The 15,275-nt window shown below is 47.2% G+C and overlaps 1 protein-coding gene across 1 annotated transcript in view; it reads left to right on the top strand.

Annotated features, from left to right (window-relative positions):
• Positions 1 to 15,275, top strand: part of LOC111825343 (protein kinase C beta type-like) — a 170,404-nt gene that overhangs the window by 135,672 nt on the left and 19,457 nt on the right. The window contains exon 3 of the mRNA XM_023751478.1: positions 8,274 to 8,356. Within this exon, the coding sequence (XP_023607246.1) occupies positions 8,274 to 8,356 (83 nt within the window). The remainder of the gene's footprint in view (positions 1 to 8,273; positions 8,357 to 15,275) is intronic.

Genomic DNA, 15,275 nt, shown 5'->3' on the forward strand with positions numbered 1-15,275 from the left:
GTGTTCTCCCAGCGGAACCCCAGGCGTTTGAGCCGGAGACCCCGTGTGCAGTCCGGGAAGGCACGGCAGGCTGGAGGAGAGGTGGGCTGCGAGCTTCCGCTCTGCAGAGCAAGCACTTGCCACGTGAACCAGGGCCTCCAGGAATCCTGGGCTCCTGCCAGTGTCTGTTACGAGGACGACCTGGCACAGGTTTCAGCAGCTCAGTAAATGTTGCCTCTTATTTAAGAAAAGCTGGTCTTTCCCTGAATTTGCCAAACAGAAATGAGGGGGTGTTTATTTGTATCAGGAAAGGTTTGGTTTGTTTCTTTAAATAGCCAGCCGCACTGCTTCTCTTTAAAGCGTTCTGGTTAATGGGAAATGTGATCTGCACAGCTTCTCAGAAGCACATCGCGTAGAGGCGGTACCTGCACCAGAAGCTCATTGTCTTTCCCAGGTCTGTGCCCAGCTTCTCTGCAGCGTGTGCTGGTGGAGTCAGGTCACTGGGCCATTGATCCCACCGGTGGGCCGAGTGGTTTATCTCTGCAGCTGCCGGCTACGGGGCGGCTGCCTGGTCAGTGGCGCGTGTGCGGCCACCCTGTCCATGGTGTTGGAAGGTGGACGGCCATCCAGGGATACATCTGCCGTGAAGTTGGTCGGGTTTTCTTCCTTTTCTATGGCTCATACCATTCATTTTTTCGTTCATTCATTCACCAAACATTTATTTACCACGTATCAGTTATATCTAAGAGTTGTGGTAGACACTGGGTAGCTAGAGACGAGCCCCCTTCCCTCCCTCACAGAGAGGAAGGATGAATAAAATCATAGTTGATATTTTGAAGAAAGGTTTAGACTAAAGCAACTTCTGATAAATGAGGGTAGCGTTGCGGGCCCGTAACAACTTTCATGAGTAGTTCTGTGCCAAGGAAGAAAAGAAAACCATAATAGACCACTTAGAAACTTAAAACATTCCTAACCAATAAATAACACAAGGAATACAAATAAAAGAAGTAGGACAAAGATAATAAGCAGTAGAAATAAAAGTAAAAGTAGCAATTGATAAAGTAGGAAAAAAACCAGTAGCATTGAAAAATACAGACTTGATTTGCTTCCTTAAAATGATAGGATAATAAAATAGACAACAAAGAAGCCAAACCTGGGAGAAAATAAAAAGAGAAACTAACAATACAATGGAAGACGCTATGGACAGTTTCCAAGGAAAAATATGAATTCCAAAAGCCAGTTTGAGAGACAGTGATGAACAGGTGGAGCTGGCGGAGACTCAAACAGGCGGGACTTCCTGCTGTTGTCCCCTCTATTCCATGCTGCTCAGAAAGTTCTAGGTGTAAAATATGGCAAAGGAAAAAAGAGGCACTTCTATCAGAAAGGAAAAGAACATTATGTGGAATAATATGATTCTCTACCTGGAAAACTCAAAGGAAACTGAGGGCTCAGAAAAACTATTACAAGTTTAAAGATGCTTACAAAATAAACATACAATACTGCCAACTCATTGCTTTTCTATTTGTAAACATAACCATTGGTATTTTTAAAAGTTTGGTCATCTGATTCCAGAGTTCATACCGAGCAGTAATGTAGGAAATGTTGAAAGTAAGGATAATGAGGGAGGATCGCCCTGCCTGGATTAATACATTACAAAGCTACTGTAATTAGAACTTACATTGCTGTATCACAGGACAGACCAGGGGGACAGAGCGGAAGGCCAGAGGCAGACTCCAGTGTGCAGAATTACTTAGCATCCAGTAAAGTTGGCGTCTGAAGTCAGTGAGGAAGGGACGAATTATTCAATAAAAGATGCTGGGACAACTGATTACCATTTGGAAAAATACGGCAAATTAGATTCCCATGCCACATCTGATACCAGGAAATTCCAGAGGATTAAAGAGCTTAAAATGCAAGTGATGCCACATAAAAGTAAAAAACAACAACAAAGAGTGATATTTATATGAACTTGGGGCGGATGGGGCTCTTTGGAAGTGTAGTTGGATTGTTTTCTTTGTCCAGTTTTATCTTTTAATCTGCAAGTTACACATAATCTTTCTATTCTTATTCTCAATTGTTGACACACATATTCAAACTTGTAATGTCCCATGTGGCCTCTCTTAGTACGTGTGACCTCCTGGGGAGGAAGACAGGGGTCTCAGCATATTCCAGAGCCCTTCCACCCAGCCCCGCAGGACCCAGCCCCCTCCTCGCTCCTGGAGCTTTTTGTTCACTCACCACTATTTCTTATACCTCCTTTATTCACTTAAAAAATACAAACATTCTCTCTCTCTCTCTCTCTCTCTCTCTCTCTCTCTCATACTTCCTTTGTAGGAAGTAAAAATTCTAAGTTCTTGTGCTCTGGAAATGTCTTTCTTTTGTACTTTTACTTTAATGTTTTGTAGGTTCAAAATGGATTTTCCTTAACCTTTGAAGATATTGCTTGCTCTGTCATATTGAAGAATTCACAATTGCTAATGAGAAACCTGACGATAAAACCATTTTTGTTTCCTTGTTGGTAACCTTTCCCCTTCACTCTTTCTGCCCAATATCAGTAATAATAATCCCTTCACATCATCAAAATGAGTTTTTCCTGACATTATCTCATAGTTTTTGAACCAGTTGTTGCCTTTAATTAGGATCAAAAGCTCACATATTGCATTTAGTTTCTATGTTTCTTAAATCTCTTTGAATATTTAAGTTTCTCCTCTGTCCCACTTTTTTCCTCTTGCAGTTTTGTTTTTAATTTTATAGCTCTTTTATTTATTTATTTTTTTACTTTAAATAATTAAAAAAATTTATTGTGAGAGTATTAGAGTTGTCCCTTTTCACACTGCCCCCACTGCCCCCCTCCACTAGGTTCCTGACCCACCCCAGGCCTTCATCATCCTATTGTCTGTGTCCATAGGTATTGCATGTATGCATATAAGGTCTCTGCTTAATCTCTTCTCACCCCCCTAGCCCCTTCCCTCTGAGATTTGTCAGTCTGTTTTATGTTTCCATGCCTCTGATTCTATTTTATTCATCAGTTTATTTTGTTCACTAGATTTCTTGTTGGTTTATTTTGATACTTAGATTTAATTGTTGACAGGTATGTATTTATTGCCATTTTATTTTTATTTATTTTTTATTTATTTTTTTTAAATGTATTTTATTGATTTTTTACAGAGAGGAAGGGAGAGAGATAGAGAGTTAGAAACATCAATGAGAGAGAAACATCGATCAGCTGCCTCCTGCACATCCCCTACTGGGGATGTACCCGCAACCAAGGTACATGCTCTTGACCGGAATCGAACCTGGGACCCTTCAGTCCGCAGGCTGACGCTCTATCCACCGAGCCAAACCGGCTAGGGCAATTGCCATTTTATTGTTCATATTTTTGTTGTTGTTCTTCTTCCTCTTCTTCCTCTTCTTAAAGAATACCCTTCAACATTTCATCTAAGACTGATTTGGTGGTGATGAACTCCTTTAGCTTTTTCTTGTCCATGAAGCTCTTTATCTGACCTTCAATTCTAAATGATAGCTTTGCTGGGTAGAATAATCTTGGTTGTAGGTCCTTGCTGTTCATCACTTTGAATATTTCTTGCCACTCCCTTTTGGCCCACAAAGTTTTTGTTGAGAAATCAGCTGACAGTCATATGGGCACTCCCTTGTAAGTAACTAACTGCTTTTCTCTTGCTGCTTTTAAGATTCTCTCTTTGTCCTTAACACTTGACATTTTAATTATGATGTATCTTGGTGTGGGCCTCTTTGGGTTCCTCTTGTTTGGGACTCTCTGTGCTTCCTGGACTTGTAAGTCTATTTCTTTTACCAGGTAGGGGAAGTTTTCTGTCATTATTTCTTCAAATAGGTCTTCAATATCTTGCTCTCTCTCTCTTCTTCTGGCACCCCCATAATGTGAATGTTGGAATGCTTGAAGTTGACCCAGAAGCTCCTTACACTATCTTCATATTTTTGGTTTTTTTTTTCTTTTTGCTCTTCTGATTGTTATTTTTTGCTTCCTCATATTCCAAATCGTTGATTTGATTCTTGGAATCCTCTACTCTACTGTCAAACCCCAATAAATTATTCTTTGTTTCAGTTAGTGTATGCTTACTTTCTGACTGGTCTTTTTTTTTTTTTTTTTTTAATATCTTTGACATTCTCACTAAAGTCCTTGAAAGTCTCACTAAGTCCCTTGAAGCTCTCATTAAGATTCTTGAGTAACCTTAGAACCATTGTTTTTAACTCTGTATCCAGCAGTTTGCTTGCTTCCATTTCTTTTATTTGTAACACTAGAGGTCCAGTGCATGAAATTCATGCAGTGGGGGCTGAGGGAGGGGTCCCTCAGCCCAGCCTGCACCCTCTCACAGTCTGGGACCCTCGGAGGATGTCCACCTGCTGGCTTAGGCCCGATCCCTGGGGGATCGGGCCCAAGCTGGCAGTCAGACATCCCTCTGGCAGCCCAGCAGCCCTCAGGGGATGTCCACTTACCAGCAGGGAGCAGACCTAAGCTGCAGTCGGACATCCTTAGCGCTGCTGAGGAGGCGGGAGAGGCTCCCGCCACCACCGCTGTGCTGGCAGCCATCAGCCTGGCTTGTGGCTGAGCAGAGCTCCCCCTGTGGGAGCGCACTGACCACCAGGGGACGGCTCCTGCGTTGAGCATCTGCCCCCTAGTGGTCAGTGTGTGTCATAGTGACCAGTCATTCCCAGTTGTTCTGCTGTTAGGGTCAATTTGGATATTACCCTTTTATTATATAGGATAGAGGCCTGGTGCACGGGTGGGGACCGGCTGGTTTGCCCTGAAGGGTGTCCCGGATCAGGGTGGGGGTCCCGCTGGGGTGCCTGGCCAGCCTGGGTGAGGCGCTGATGGGTGTTTGCAGCTGGTCACACCCCCTTCAGGGTGGGGGTCCCCACTGGGGTGCCTGGCCAGCCTGGGTGAGGGGCTGATGGCTGTTTGCAGGCTGGTCAAGCCCGCCCTCCCCTACTGGGGACCCTTACCCCATGGAAGTTTGGCCAGCCTGGGTGAGGGGCTGATGGCTGTTATCAGGCTAGCCACACCCCCTTTAGGGTGGGGGGGTCCCCACTGGGGTGCCTGGCCAGTCTGGGTGAGGGGCTTAGGGCCGTTTTCAGGCTGGCCAAGCCCCCCAGTGATGGAAGCTCCCAGCCTCTCCTTTTTTTCTTTTCTTTTTTTATTCTGGGATTTATTTACCTTCTATAATTGAAACTTTGTAGCCTTGAGTGGAGCTCAGAGCCGGCCAGGGCGGGGCGGGAAGCTTGGCTTCCTCCATTGCCAGGGGCAACCCAAGCCTCCTGCTCGCTCCAGCTCTGTGGCCATGGCCGGCTGAAAGCAGGTATCTGGGGTTTATTTATCTTCTATAATTGAAACTTTGTTGCCTTGAGTGGAGCTCAGAGCCGCCGCTGCAGGCGGGAAGCTTGGCTTCCTCCATCACTGGGGCAACCAAGCTTCCTTCTTGCTCCAGCTCCATGGCTGCCGGCCGCCATCTTGGTTGGGTTAATTTGCATATAGTCGCTCTGATTGGCTGGTGGGCATGGCTTAAGGCAGAGTGAAGGTACGGTCAATTTGCATGTTTGTCTTTTATTAGTGTAGATGATGTTTCTTTGTCTTTGCACTTTGGCTGCTTCCCTGTGTTTGTTTCTGTGTATTAGGTAGAGCTGTTATGTCTTCTGGAATTGATAGAGTGGCCTTGTGTAGTAGGTGTCTTGTAGGGCCCAGTGGGTCAGCCTCCCCAGTCACCTGAGCTGGGACACTCTAGGTGCACCCCTGTGTGAGCTGTGTGCACAGTCTTGTGTAGTTGAGCCTTGATTGCTCTTGGTGTCACTGGAAATTGGAGGTATTGACCTGCTGTGCAGGAGACACCCCTATGTAGCAGGAGTTGCTTCAGTGGAGCTTTGGTGCTCACTGAGTCTGCCCCTTGAGTGTGTTGCTGTGGATGTGTAGAGTTGTAATCTCATATGGTCTGAAGCTGTCCACTGGGTGCATTGGCTGTAGGGCCTCCTGGGAAGTGCAAAGTCAGCCACTACCTGGGGCCACCCAGCAGAAGCTACAAAGAGATCTGCAGATGGCTGCTACTTGTATTAGGCTAGGAAGTTCCCAGGTGAGTCCTAGCTGTGAAGCAAAACAGGCTAATGCTAGTGCTGGGTCTTGGGCCTCTTATTGGTAGTTTTGGGGCATGCTGACTCCAGCTGCTGCTTGTTTGAGTGGTTTTAGGAAAGTCTGAAGCCTGAGCCAGCACAGGCTATCATATGGAAAAGCTGCTGCAAACAGCTTGGGTGGGGCTGCAAATTGGATGGGGTGGGGTCTCAGGGAATCACCAGAGGGAGCCAGGAGTATGGGCCACACTGAGGGAAACTCAGATATGGCTGCCAGTCAGCTCTGTGACAGGGGAGGTCCCAGCATAGGAACAATGACCCCTGCGAGTACCCCTATCTGGGAGAAATCCTCCCCCGAGTTCCTGCCCCAGTGCCAGACAACCCAGTTCCTCCAAGTATGTTCGTTGATCCCAAAAAGCCACCACCCAGTTTGGGAACTCAGAGGGAGTGGGACTGTGTAAGTTTCTGCTCAGTCCCTTTGAGGGAACTGTCTGGGACTCTAGCAATCTCTGTGTCACTCAGGAAAAGTCCCTGCTGTGTTTTTAAAAAAATGTATCTTTTATTATTGATAGCATTACAGATATCTCTTATTTTTCCGCTTTCCCCACCTCCTCCCAGCCTTTCCCCCCAGACCCATGCAGCGCCCCCCCCTCCCCAGACTTCACCAACTTATCACCTGTGTCTATGGGCGATGCACATAAGTATATAAGTTCTTTGGCTTATCTCTTTTTGTCACCCCAACCCCACATTGAGGTATATCAGTCTGTTCCATGCTCCCCGATGGTTTTTACAGCCCAAAGTTACGGGAACTTCTCTTCCCAGCTTTGGAACCCTGGGCTGAGGATCTGCTGTTGGGCTGGGATGCTGCTCCTAATGGGAGGCCTTTGCCATCACAATATCCCTCCTGATTAAAAACATGCCACACGTGGGTGTGGGACCAGCCTGGTCCTTGCCTCCACCCTTCCTATCAGTCTTGATGTGCTTTCTTCTCTAGTTATCGGACTTCCATTCAGCCAGATTTCAGGTGGTTCTGAGTGATGGTTGTTCTGTATTTTAGTTGTAATTTTGAGGTGGTTGTGGGAGGTGACGAGTACCGGCATTTACCTACACCGCCATTGGCTCAGGTGTACAACCAGTGATTAGACATTACATAACTTACTAAGTTGTCATCCAGATAAATTTCACATCCATCTGACACCATACATAGTTATTACAACACTATGGACTATATTCCCTATGCTGTACTTTACATCCCTGTGACTATTCTGTAACTACCAATTTGTATTTCTTAATCCTTCCCCTTTTACACCCATTCCCCAACTCCCTCCCCTCGGGCAACCTTCAGTACACCTGAAAATAATGCAAAATAATATTGAATGTAAAATTCTTACTGAAAAATGGAATAAACTAAAAAAGAAAGATGCTCTTCCTTTAACATGGGGCCTGTCCTCCAGGAACCCACAGTCTAGAGTTTGTTTAAGGTGATTTGAATAACAAAACTACAAAGGAAATAGGAATTAAAAAAAATCTGTGTTATTTTGTATACATTCTCTGACTTCCCCTTTGCCCAAGTGATACAATCCCCAAATAGTAGAGCCACGCACTGATGCATTGAACTCAAACAAATTCAAACACAGAGTAAGTGTGCATGTATTGGGTTGCAAATCACTAATGTGTTAGTGTGAACATCGCAGCTTATTTCTCCCACTCTTCCACCTACTGGGCATTGCTCCTGGGTGAGATGGGGTGGGGGGTGGGGGGGGGCTGCCTCTCCTGCTCATTCTGTTTCCACATGCCCTTCCTATTACCTGCCTCTCTATGTGCCATTCTAGTGTTTACATATACGTGTTTCTTGTGCATTATGAACCTGACACAAGCCAGCTACTTCTCATGGCGCCCCATCTAAGGAACAGCGTTCTGTTCCCAAACCTGGCAACGTAAGTGATGCTCAGGGAGTGTAATGTTGAGTATATGTGACTTTTGGACCCAGTTACTTTAGAAAGTTAACTAGTTTGCAAGACCTAACCTCCGTGTACCCAGTTTGAATTCAGCTAGGATAGGGGCAGAAGCAAAGGCATTGTTACTTTGCCAGAAAGCCTTTACTTGCTGTGAAGCCAGGTTTTAACCATCTCTCTCTCCCTCTCCTCTCTTCCTCCCACTCTCCTCCTCCCCGCCTCCTCCCTTTGTTTTCTCTTTTGCAGTCTGCTGTTTTGTTGTGCACAAGCGGTGCCATGAATTTGTCACGTTCTCCTGCCCAGGCGCCGACAAGGGTCCAGCCTCTGATGTAAGTAACGGGCACTGGTCACCTCTCTTTGTCCACAGTCATCGTGAGTGAGGACCCTGAGACAAAGAAGTTGGGATGGTCTCATGCCAAGGCACGTAGAGGTCCTTACAGCCTCTGGGACATTTTTCATTTTAATGGAAAAAAGAAAACATTTTAGACGGGGCTGTGATTATACAGGAAGCCTGCTAGTTCTCCTACTATGATGTTGCCAAATGTCTTTACAACTTTTTATTAAATTTATTGGGGTGACATTGGTTAACAAGATTATATAAAAGTTTCATAAATGCCTTCTCATCTTGACAGCGGGGCATGGAGAGTGGTGGGCGGGGCCGAGCTGTTCCCACTGCTGTGGAAAGGTGGTTGGAATAGTACCTTCCTTGCATGCACTTGATGGCTCTTTGCTGGGGAAACGTGGATACCAGGGCCCAGGAACTAGGAGGACATGACTTTGTCCCATTACTATGCACCCCCCAGTATGACTACTGAGGCAAGGGATGCTTCTAGGTAAAACAGGCAAATAATTTTTGCTTTAATTGTTATGAATTTATTTTAACGTGGATTGGAAAAATGTATCTAGTAGTGGTTTTGCCTTTGTAATAGGGATGTAAAATTTCCTACCTAAGTCAAGGTAAACCAAAGATGTATTGATTTAAGGAACATGTTAAGTGAATGATGGTATGGATACTATAAGGTTATGTATGGCAGAACCCTTGGTATGAGGTGTTCTTTTGTTGTTGTTGTTGTTGTTTGTTAATCCTCTCCTGAGGATATTTTTCCATTGATTTTTAGGGAGAGTGGGAAAGAGAGGGAAAGACAGAGAGAAACATCGATGTAAGAGAAACACATTGATTGGTTGCCTCCTGCACGAGCCCTGACCACGTCCTGGGCTGGGGAGGAGCTTGCAACCCAGGTACCTGCCCTTGACCAGAATCGAACCAGGACCCTTTGGTCCACAGGCTGACACTCTATCCACTGAGCCAAACTGGCTAGGGCTGGTATGAGTTGATGTAAAGTTTCGGTACCTTGTTGATTGCCTCCCGGCAGCCACTGTGGCCCTCACACTCTGGCACAGGCATCTTTCATGCTAGAAGCTGAGATGCCTGGCAACTTGCTTTCCCACGGGCGTCTGTAGCTAGTGAATGAGCATGTGACCGAGCTCTGCTCAGTGGGGTGTGGAGCGGAAGCTGTGTAGGCTTCTAGGCGAGACTGTCCTTTCTGATAAGAGAAGACATCTCCTTCTGGTCCTGCTGGTGGTTGTGATAGCCCCTTTGGGTCGGTGAGGGAGGCGTGGCTGACATGCTGAGCACGGCAGAGAGGAAGGAACCCCAGGCACTGGTGACATCGATAAGCTAATGAGCCAACCCTGAGTTCCTATGCCAGACAGTGTATGTGCGATAAGAAGCTCAGCACGAGGACTTGTGAGTCTTGAACTTCCCAGGAGGACTTCCCACCATGGACAGTCTCCCACCGCCCAGTCATGAATTGCGTTCAGGGTACCCACCGGGCAGCTGTCACCCTAGTTCTCTTATTTGTCCGGTTTTGGTTCACCCTCCTGGAATTCTCTACATGGATTTTGTCCATTACTGGCCCTGTTCTTACCCACTTAGAACCGACAGCTGCCTTCAGAGTGGTGGCTACCTTAGGGCATTGGATTTCTTTGACTCTTGCTAACCTTTTACAAATAGTCATTTGCCACCACGTCCCTGCAAATCAGAGGCATTTCTGTTGCCACAGCAACATGAACGCTCTAGAGCTCATGCTGCAGTTGCTCTGCTTGGAAACTGGTACTTGGGGTTAAGAACTCCAAGCATCACGGAGCCACCAGTCCTTACCGGCCTGTCTGCAGAGACGAAGATGGGACAATTGTCAAGTTCCCTCAGAGCACGCTCCCTGGTCCTTCTAGTGCAATGGCTCTCTCATCTCCAGGAAAACAGGCAGGGAAGTTTGGGGGATGCTGCTCTGAACGTTCCTGCAGATGGGGAGCTGGGTACTCGGGAGCAGCCAAGGGGTGGTGTTTCCATAGCCTGTCCATGCAGGTGGGCAAAGTCGTGTTACAGTTGGAGCACACGAAAGAGTTCACTCTTGTATTATGAATTAATTATTGTATTATTTTCCATACAAACAACTGTAAGCCTACTTTTTCCAACTCCTGTTATTTGTTGACTTTTTCGGTTGCCTAAGACAGAAACTTAGCTCAAACTGGCTTATGTGAAAGGGGAAATTCTTGGTCCCTGAAACTGAAAAGCCCAGGGGTAGCCTGGCTTCAGACATCGGGATCCGGGCGCAGAAGTGAGGTCCTCAGGACTCTCTTTCTCCGCGTCTCGGCCCGGCCCTCAGGGGCGGGTTTCTCCCAGGGAGCGTGATGGCTGCAGCTCCCCTCCTCTTACGTATCCTCATGGCTGCAGCTCCCGGGAGAAGAGCTGAAGTCTCATTGGACCGTGGGTCCCATGCAGCCAGAAGGATGGCTGTGCTGATTGGCCAGACCTGTCATGTGTCTGCTCTGGAAAGGAGGGCCCTGTGTGGGAGAGAGTGAGTGAGGGAGAGGTGGTCACTTGGAAGAAAACTAGGGAAGAAATATTTTTTTTGAAGGTTTCAAATGTACTTTATTTCTCCAAACATGCCATATTTTAATGGGCACACAGTGCTTTCACTTGCCAGAAATATTGAGAACAGGTCAGAAATCACACACCATGGAGCCGGCATTCGCAGGCTCACATATGTGTGACTTTGGCAAATTACCTAAGTCCCTTTGTGCCTTAGATTCTTCCGCTGAAGATGGATAAAATAAGGGCCCCTACCCTATAGCATTTATGAGCATCCCATGTGTAAATATCAGTGACAGCACCGAGGACAGTCTGGTACCTGGCAAGAGCTGCGTGTGGAGGAGATGGTGATGACAGCAGGCAGCAAGGAAACGGTCCATGGCGTAGCAAGAAGGGTGAGCAGGTTCTGCTGCCACCTGGCAGTGCTTCCTGGCAGTGTGCGGCGCCATGGGGGGTCGGCGTCCCTCTTTGTATGCGCTGTGCGGCCACCCATCACCTCGCATGGGGAGAGCAGGAAGCACCCTGCCGCCGGCATGCATGGGATTGGCAGCCGACCTGGGATGAGCCCATCTCTGGGCACAGTTCCAAGAAGGCTGGTTGGCACCAAGGATGATGAATTGGTCCAGACAGCTGAATTGGTTTGAGTCTCAGTTCATTGACCTTTCTCTGTCCATGGTCGGAGGCATGATTACAGATCTGTCCACACCTGCTCACCAACCTGGCCAGCCTCTCATTGGCTGCCTCTGAGGCTCATGCGGGTTGGAGGAGTGCCCTCCTCCTGTGTGACCGTGGGGAGCTGGTGTGGTGAGCTCATGGAGCAGTAAAGCAGTCTCCATCCATGGAAAAGGAACATGCTGGGCTCTGCCCTCGACCCTCTGCTCTTTTAAGCCCAGCCTGAGCTAAGGAACATGCTGGAACTTAGAACCTTGTCTTCTACAGACAGGCCCAAGTCACGGAACATCAGTCCGCCTGAGGAGCTTTACGGACCAGGCACTGTCCCAGTGAGCCCAGCTACTGACCCAGTTATTCCGTGCCAATGGGAATCAATATCCTAGTACATGGGCACCCACTTTGGAGGACCTCCATGACAGAGTCCTGGCTGGTACTTCTGGTCACCTGCCAATATCCTCCTGGTTCCTGGTCCCTTCCTGTCTGGGAGCTCTCAGTCCTGCTGTCTCTTGGACCATTTCAAGCAGCATGTGCGGACATTACAGTTACGCATCATTTATAATGCCCATCACTTGCAGTGCTGTCCACGTACACAGCCTCCTGGGAGATCTTCTCAGAACAAGAGAGAGAGGCGTTGTCTCTGAAGGCTGGGACTAGGGTGAGTCAAATGAGGTACTTGCCCTGGGCACCTGTGTTGGTGGCTATCTGTGGCTGGATGATCTAGGATGGCTTGCTCACAGGACTGGCAGTGAGCAAGTTGTTGGCCTGGGAGCTTGGTTCTCCATGTGGCCTGCGTCCTCCAGCTGGCTCGGGCTTGTTCATGTGGTGGTTCCAAGAAGGGCTAGGGAGCCTGCCCCAATGCACAAGTGCTTTTCAGCCTGTGCATCATGTTTGCTAGGTCCCACTGGATGGTGCAGAACTAGATTTCACTCCTCGTAGGAGGGACGGCTCTCTGGGAAACCTACTGCAGATCATGTTGACTCAAAAGGCCACTGAGAGCACAACCTCTGACTTCACGGAAGATGCACAGGTTTTGGTGCCGTTCAGAGGGTCCTGCGTGGCCTTGTGAAGAGACGGATGAGCCACATCCACAATAGTGTCTGGCACACGGAAGGCACTCCATGAGTAGGTTCTCACTCACTGTCACTACCCGGAGGAGCGTCTCCTAGCTCAAGAAGGGCTAAGCTCCCTCTGACCTGCCAGGAGTAGTAGCTGATAATAATGCTTATTGAGTGGTGGCCCTGTGCCAGGTGGGGCAAGGGATTCTTTAGGTTTATATAAAAAACACGTTATTCAACATTTTATGGTTTTAGAAGTAATTCCTTATGATATATAATCAAGGTGCTGAATAAAATCCATTGTTGGTGCCCTGCGCCCTGCTGGCTCCATCGCTAGCTTGGCAGTTCCCGGCGGTGGGCACACACGGGGGGGGGTGGGGGTGCACCCTTTGTGTTTCTCCATCAAGTCCCACTTCGGGGAGAAGTATTTAAAAAGGACAAATGGTGCTCCATGTTGAAGATTTAATAAAAGGAAAATAGAAGGAGCTTTAGAAAGGAGATTTATATTTATATATTTAAAAAGGTATGTAGACAAATGCTAATGTGTTTGAAGATCTGGTGGAAATGAATGATTTTCCAGGAAATTTTAAATTGCCACTTTTGTCTGAAGAAGAAATTGAAAACCAGAATCGGGGAATAATAAAGAGAGAAATGAGAACATTGCCCAAGAAATGTTTTTCCTCCCAGGGCCCCAGTCTAATAGTCTTCGTGGGGAAATTACTTTAAACTTTAGAGGAATGAAGGATTTCTGTTTGTTTTAAACCGTATCGGATCACAGAGAAAAAGTAAAGCTTCACGAGTTTTTTTAATTGAGAGCGAGAGAATCCAGCTCTTATGAGGAGCAGAAAAAGACATTAGTTCCTGGGAAGGACGCTGGGGATGGGAGAAGAGCTGCCGGGACAGGGCTTCCGCCCTGGAACGGAGGCTCCAATGCTGGCCAGGTGCTTTCTCGTGGCCAGTTGTGTCGGCTGCCTTTGCTGTGTAACAGACAATCCCAAAATGCCGACGCTAAAAACCAGCAGTCACTTATTATTTCCCGGGTCTGTGTGCTGCCTGGGGACTCCTCTGACCTGGGCCTGGGTAGCTGTTCTCTCTCTGCCAGGCTCTCACGTGTCTTGGTCAGCTAGTGACTTGGCTGGTGCTGGACCACTAACTGGGATCTGGTACCAATTCCAGTGGGTGAGGGAGGGCTTCCTCACAGCACCAAGCAATTCCCAGACACCCTTGGGTGCCCTGTGACTCAATTCAATTCTGACACTGCCCACCTGGGGACAGCATCAGCCCCACAGGTTAGGGCTCAGTCCCTTCGTCCCTTCAGACGCGCATCGCAAACCCAGATTGTTGCCTCTGATTACCCAGCTACAAATCAAAGGTTCCAACGACCCCCTCCAAACAGGATATCCGTTCCAAGTCCACGGTATCAGCTTTACTTCTGATGGACTGGCTTTAAATCAGAGGTTCCCACGACCCGCTCCTTGAATTCAATTAATTTGCTAGAGCAGCTCACAGAACTCAGGAAACCAGTTTACTTACCTACCAGATTAGCAGTTTATTATGAAAGAACACAACTCAAGAACAGCCCAGTGTGAGAGCTGCGTAGTGCAAGGTACATGGGAAGGGGCACTGAGTTTCCGTGTTCTCTCTGGTACCACTATCCCCACATCTCCACGTGCTCACCAAAGCCCGTCCTCTTGGGTTTTTATGGAGGTTTCATCCCATTAGCACAATTGGTTTAAATTTTTGGCCATGGGCGATTGAACTCAGTCTTCAGACCCTCTCCCCTCCCCGGAAGTCAGGGCTTGGGACTGAAAGTTCCAACCCTGAAATCACATGGTTCCTCTGGCACCCAGCCCCCATCCAGGTGTCCTTTCTAAAAGTCACCTCATTAACATAACAGAAGACACCTTTATCCTGTCATCACAGGAAATTCCTAGGGTTTTAGGAGCTGTGTGCCAGACATGGGATGAAGACCTATTTCTTTTTATTGATCACAGTATCACAGTCTCCTGGAACAGCCTCAGTGGCAGGCTGGTGGCACTTCAGTTCTCCTCCTGTGGGCCACCTGGAGCTCGTCCACATGCTGGTCTCAGAGTTCCGAGCACAGCAAGAGAGGGAAATCCCCAACGTCCAGGTGTTTTGAAGGCTTTATTTGTGTGTCACTGGTTATGGCCAAGAAAAGATTCACCTCTGGTTTCCCAACACCATGCCCATACCTCTATAACTAGTCCTTCCATGAAAACTTTCTTTTTTTCTTTTAAAATCTTTATTGTTGAGAGTATTACAGATGTCCTCTCCCCCCCCATTGTCCCCCATTGTTCCCCTCCACCCAATTTCTGACCCACCCCAGGCATTCATCACCCTATTTTCTGTGTCCATAGGTAATGCATATATGCATATAAGATATTTGGTTGATCTCTTCCCACCCCTTTACCCCCCTTCCTTCTGAGATTCGTCAGTGTGTTCCATGTTTCCATGCCTCTGATTCTTTTTTATTCATCAGTTTATTTTGTTCACTAGATTTCTTGTTGGTTTATTTTGATACTTAGATTTAATTGTTGATATTTATGTATTTATTGCCATTTTATTGTTCATATTTTTCTTCTTCTTCCTTTTCTTAAAGAATGCCCTTCAACATTTCATGTAATACTG

This window comes from Myotis lucifugus, unplaced genomic scaffold (assembly GCF_000147115.1).
Source record: "Myotis lucifugus unplaced genomic scaffold, Myoluc2.0 scaffold_22, whole genome shotgun sequence".
NCBI classification, from domain to species: domain Eukaryota; kingdom Metazoa; phylum Chordata; class Mammalia; order Chiroptera; family Vespertilionidae; genus Myotis; species Myotis lucifugus.